The sequence below is a fragment of the Diadema antillarum genome, unplaced genomic scaffold (genome assembly GCF_040938485.1).
Source record: "Diadema antillarum isolate AM-2024a unplaced genomic scaffold, OU_Dant_1.0 scf00000040, whole genome shotgun sequence".
Lineage (NCBI taxonomy): Eukaryota > Metazoa > Echinodermata > Echinoidea > Diadematoida > Diadematidae > Diadema > Diadema antillarum.
Window position 1 is genome coordinate 1,178,059 of NW_027270929.1, and position 5,832 is coordinate 1,183,890.

Here is a 5,832-nt window from a genome sequence, read left to right on the forward strand (position 1 = left end):
GAAATACAACTACCACATGCTCATCTACTGTAGCTGCCATATACATTTCAAACTGGCTTCATCTTTAGAAATTTCGCAAATTGATTGACATCTGGAAATTAACAACATGCCAGAGTAGTAAATGCAAATACATTAGTGCAATGTCTGCAGGTATCACCTAACAAATGAAGTGTGCTTGCATTATAATGAGCACGGTTATAATGAAAGTAAAAATTCAGGTCCTGAATTATCCATATATCATGGAAAAATACTTTACTTATTCAGCTGTAACAAAATTTTGATGTAATGAAAGGATACTGTCGATCCTGAGGACTTCTTTATAACGGGAGTCACCTGTACACAATTAATAGTCAGCAATTTTTTAGTACAGTGTACATTCTGGCCCTATTTCTCCATCAGGAATCTAATCTAGTGAGAATTAATGGTGTCTGGGACTTACAGTGTATTAGGTTTTCTATAGCTCACTTGGCTAGAGCACTGGTCTAGCAATCCAGAGGTCTCAGGTTCAAATTAAGGAATCCCATTTTGTTTGCTCAATTTTCACTAATTAATTATATTCATTTCTGGTCAGTTTTCCCTTTGTTTGCATTTATTATACTTTTGGCTTTGTCTGACATGTCCCAATATTAAAGTGAAAAATTATGGCCACAATATACATGTCTTATATGGTCATTTTATGATCTACAATGCAGGAAGTAACCCTTATAATGTACTGCATGAATCTTTTGCACCTCCCTCCCTATAGGCCTAAGTTTTAAAATCTTATTCCTCATGAATGGAAACAACAGATAAAATTATGCACAAAGTCTTCAGGAACAACCCTGATTTGCAGTTTAACCTGTTCAGGACGGGCTTACTTTGCTATAAAGTGCATTTTCCATACACACTTGCCCAAGTATACTCAGGACAAGTCTTTAGCGGGTTAACACAATAATAACATATCTTTTATCTTCTAGCATTCATTGTACGTTGGAGTTGGTAAGTGGACCCCACTTCTGTTTTGCATGGGGAACTTTGATCTTCGAACGACTTACCATGTTTATCTTGCAAACTGATGATACATACATGTATGAAGTTATGGTGACAAGCTTATAGATAACATGACCAAATATCAGTGCAAACAGCTATATCAATACATAATTTTCCAAAATGTTCCATTGATAGCATGTATAAAACCCTGATCTTTTGAGAACAATCCAGACAGAAGGCATGTCAGAATAATGAAGGGAAAAACAGTTATTCAGAATCGACCAATAAGTGTGTGGCGAGTGCTGTACATTCATGTCCCCTATGTAGATAAAGATCTCAGTGCAGCTGGTTCCACATGCACACGGCAACATGCGACTGGTAGATTACAAGCAGGCATCTCCTCTGATCTGATGTTGTAACAAATCTGCACATATGCTTGGTCTCCATGGAGACTGTCCTTGCACTCATCATCTGAACAGATGCCAATTTTGATTAAAAAGGGGGAAATGCTTTAGAATTGCACTGCTTCATCTCCGGAGAGTGTTAAATTCTTGATTTTCCAGCTATACCCTCTGAATGCAAGATAAACTCTTTTCACTTGACAAGTGGTTGATTCCAGACTTGGAAGAGCTTAATGTCCCCGATTAAGAAGATATGGCCAGGCGAGGGCTCACTCTAATCTTTCATCTCCTTCCTCCACTTCTTTGAGTGACAGGACCTCCACCATGCCCCGCCCCCTGGTGCTGGTTGTCACGAGCTCCTCCATCTCTCGGTAGCAACCAGGATCCGCCAGACACACCTAGACAGCCAAACAAAACATGATATTAGGAAAGGGATGCCAAATGATGATCCAATTGGGGGAGCGGGCTTGCTGCTAGGGTAGCAATGCCAATGCTTACTTCTGTATCCAACTTTCGTGAGTAAGAGGAGGGTTTTCCTCCTGAAATTTTTATGTGCAAATACCAAAAGAGCAAGCCTCCACAGTTCCCTGTGGAGTTGCTGGGTTCTGGGCCATACAGGTTTAGGGGAGAGTGATGCCCAGGGTAATCCGATATCACACGTGAACATGCAGGCAATGGAGGCAAAGGCTACTCTCCCAATCGGCCAGATGTGTCAAATTGTGGGTATGGTGACTGCCGCTCTATCACACCATATACCAGTACAATTTGACCGACTGAACTCAGAACAACCTCCCACAGTAATAGTGAGAAAGCCATCACAGTGTAGGGAAAAACAGCAATGAAGTTTAAATGCAGTTGAGCACACATAGCTAGGCAAATAAACAACAGTATTGTCCAATTCAAAACACCATAGTACCACCCTTCATGGCAACTGAAAAGTTTTGAACTTCGAAACAATTTCTCAAACTTTAAAACGTGGACAAGAGTAAAACAAAATATGAAATCTTTTTAAATGAGAGAAAAAAAAAACTTATTTTGCAGTACCGGTAGTCTTGCCTTAAATTTGGAGACTTTACAAGTGACAGGTAATATACAACTTCTTCCTTCTCCCTCTTCAGGGTAGTCTGCTTCTTTTAATCCTGAAAATTACTGCAGAAATCTCCAGATGTTGGTGTGTTTCACCACTTCACCAGGATTTCAATCTGTTCTTTAGGATAGAAATGAAGATGGCTCATTTTACACGCACAAGGTATAGCTCTCCTTTGCTAAGGACCATGTATACATATTTATACAATGCAAAATATTTTACAGACAGTGACTTACAATCTCCATGTTCTCACTGAACTCCTCTTCTTCAATCTTTGTGATGAGCTGCGTCAGCTTGCTCTTGATTTTCTTGGCCTCCTTGGCCGGCAGCACTATCCTCAGCCTCATCTGGGCCCGGTCTATCGGCATCGTCTCCGTCTCACGCAGCTTGCGGATCACCTCCAGTGCCTGTTGGTCATCAACACAGCAACTCATGCATAAATCCTCATCTACTTATTTTCTACAACTGTGATCTACATACAAGTCAGATAATAAGGATGCACAGTATGTGTGTGTAAGTATGTGTGTAAGGTACATATGCAGAACCATGATTTTTTAAATCAACATTCTTAAAGTCACATTTCAATTATTATCACCACCGCCTTTATCATCATCTTGTTCATCAGCATTATTCATTTTGCGCACTTCAGAAAATATTCCAACTTAATAAAAGCAAGAAACATCGCAGGATAACCTCAGGAAAGGCAAATTCTGTTATGAGTGTGTATATCTGGATGATCAACAAAAAGGGTGGGGGAGCTTATATGCATGCCTTTGTATCAATGTGCAAGGTCATGCATTTTATCAGTGTATGTACAGTGTACTGCCAATGTATAAATATGTGAATGTAATGTACATTACATATTATGTATGTGTACATGTATGTGTCTAAAGCACAACATGCACATACATACTCTAGTATTCAGATCTGCAGGTATCAAGGCAACTTCTCAATTCCACTTTGAATCCTGGATGGGGCATACCTGTTGTTTCGTACTTCTGTTCGGTTTGACCGAGTAGTGGATGTCCTTCATAGCCCTTTCAATGATGCCCACCGTGTAGGGCCGCTTCGTCTCCGGGTTGACGCACTTCTCGGCCACAATGGTCGCGATGTCGCGAAACATGGACTCCAGCTGCTGACTCCGCTCCTTGTCGGACACTTGGAGCTCCCCCTTCGCCAGAATCTAAAGCAAGGAGGTGGCATAATCACTACACGGTGAATAAGTGGACACCAGATATTATTAAGAGAGTGTCTGTCTTAAAAATACAAAATTGCAATCCTACAGCTGTACAACCTTCCAACAGAAATCACAACTCATACATGATGTCACAAACTATGAAAATATTCACCACAATTTTGATGTGGAACACGTAATTCATTATGCAATTCTGACCTTAACAGTAAACACGTTTTATTCATTTTGGCCCTGCACTCACCCAGAAGACGTGATTTGCTGGTAACTCCTGCAATTCTTTTACAAAACCTTTTCTTCTTTCAATTTCATACACACTAATTAATACATAGCAAAGTTCCATTTCAAATTGTTGTTTTGATGATATGGTAGAATGATTTGCCTATATGGATAAAACAAAGTACCTGGTACCTAGAATATTTGATATTCCACATCTCACTTCCATAAATAAAAACAACCATAATATCATCAACTTTCTGCAAACCACAACTTCTTTTTGCCAGGGGTGAAATGTACCTGCTTGCATATTTCTGTCTGGTCTTCTGTTCCAAAAGCTTTGGTCAGGTCTTCCCTCTTGGCAACTTGACCCTTGGACACATTAACAAAGACTGTGTGAGTCTGCAGCACCTCATCAATGTCCTTCTCCCTGAGTTGAAAACAATGATAAAAGAAAGTTTTTTAAAAAGGTACATTTGATCTAAAAATGAGGCAAATTCAACACTAACACACAGAAATTAAACTGAAATCATTGCTACAGCTCCACACAAAAGAGATGGACATCATAATCATAGTGTGCAAATGAACCCACATCTCTATAGCATGCTGGCCTACAACTGTAAATTCAGTACATTGCTTAAATTGTGAGACTCCAATCTTTCAACTTGTCTGCCTCGGGGAAAGGATTTGAATTTCTCTTCTTTTGTGCTTCTTTCTTTTTTTTTTACATGTTGTTTAAATCTACACCCTATTTTTGTGTTGTGCTTTTTATGGGTCGCCGCTATATTCATTGCAATATCAGCCTTCACAGTACTTAGATACAAACCTATTTGACCAACACACACTGACAAAACAAGAGTGACTGGATAGAGCTTGAAATAAGCCACTGGCACTGCTTGATGCTCTGGGCATATTCCTTAAAGCTTATAACAAACTTCAAAAAGGTGTGGGATGAATCTTCCAGCCCTTTTCTTTATTATCAAGCCACAAAATGTGCACGTAATTTACAAATTGTTCAAAAATACCGATAACTTGTCATACAAGACAATGACTAAGCTTGTGGTAAAAAATGAAGATGAAAAAAAAAACATTAAAACATTCAGTACATAAGAAAACGAAAGAAAGAGAATGGCTTAAAAGTATTTAAATCATTTGAAGAGTGTTACATTATTAAGGAAAAAAATACTATCAGTAAGAAATCAAAAGTGTAACCGACTTTTTTTACTTACACTTTATTCCTCCATGACATGACCTTGTTCTTGTAGCAGGCAATCTCAAATCTCTTCCCAGTCTTTTTCATTCTGACAATGGCTACATTTGTCAGACGAATCTGGTTTGTTGGCGTAAATATTGTTCCCGACATTGTTGACGCTTGTGCCACGTGCAACAACTTATGAATCAGGGACTGACCATAAAACTTTTAAATTACTAAAGTCTGCGAACAATGCAAAGCTACTCCCAGTTCTGGTCAAGATTTAAGCTTGCTCCTTACAACAAGTGAATCCACTTGTCACTTTTTTGCACGTAAAAATTGTTCATACAGCAGGTTTGACGTGTACCTGTCTTGACCACTGTCATAGTAAATTATCAGTAATCAACCACAAAACCTTTGGTAAAATAACATCACTTGCAAGGTTCAACAAACGTGCGCAAAGCAATACAAGCACTGTTGAAGTAGAGATGCAGATATCTAACACAGCACAGCTCAGTGCAGTGGTGATGGCGATGGTCTATAAAATGATGGCTTGGTGCAGTACACGTCCACTCAGCTCAGCAGTACACTCCAAAGGCAGAGCAGGATGATGGGGAAGAAGCTGGTGGGAAGAAGGCGAGTGGCAACACGATTGCGCAATCGAGCGCCGCAGTGTGAAATGTGTGCTGCCACTGCTACGCGGGCTGGGCCTGGGGTCTGCTAGTTAGTCTGGGTAGCCTTCACTATGTTCCCGCACGTGCAAAAATATGTTAGT

At 39.7% G+C, this 5,832-nt stretch overlaps 1 protein-coding gene across 1 annotated transcript; it reads right to left on the minus strand.

Annotated features, from left to right (window-relative positions):
- Positions 1 to 1,547: 1,547 nt before the first annotated feature.
- LOC139711859 (ribosome maturation protein SBDS-like) lies at positions 1,548 to 5,327 on the minus strand. Its single transcript, XM_071623713.1, has 5 exons — positions 5,095 to 5,327; positions 4,166 to 4,295; positions 3,440 to 3,640; positions 2,694 to 2,864; positions 1,548 to 1,768 (listed from the first exon to the last, which is right to left on the minus strand). Exons 1-5 carry the CDS (start codon positions 5,226 to 5,228, stop codon positions 1,640 to 1,642), a joined length of 765 nt encoding a protein of 254 aa, XP_071479814.1. The 5' UTR covers positions 5,229 to 5,327; the 3' UTR covers positions 1,548 to 1,639.
- Positions 5,328 to 5,832: the final 505 nt, after the last annotated feature.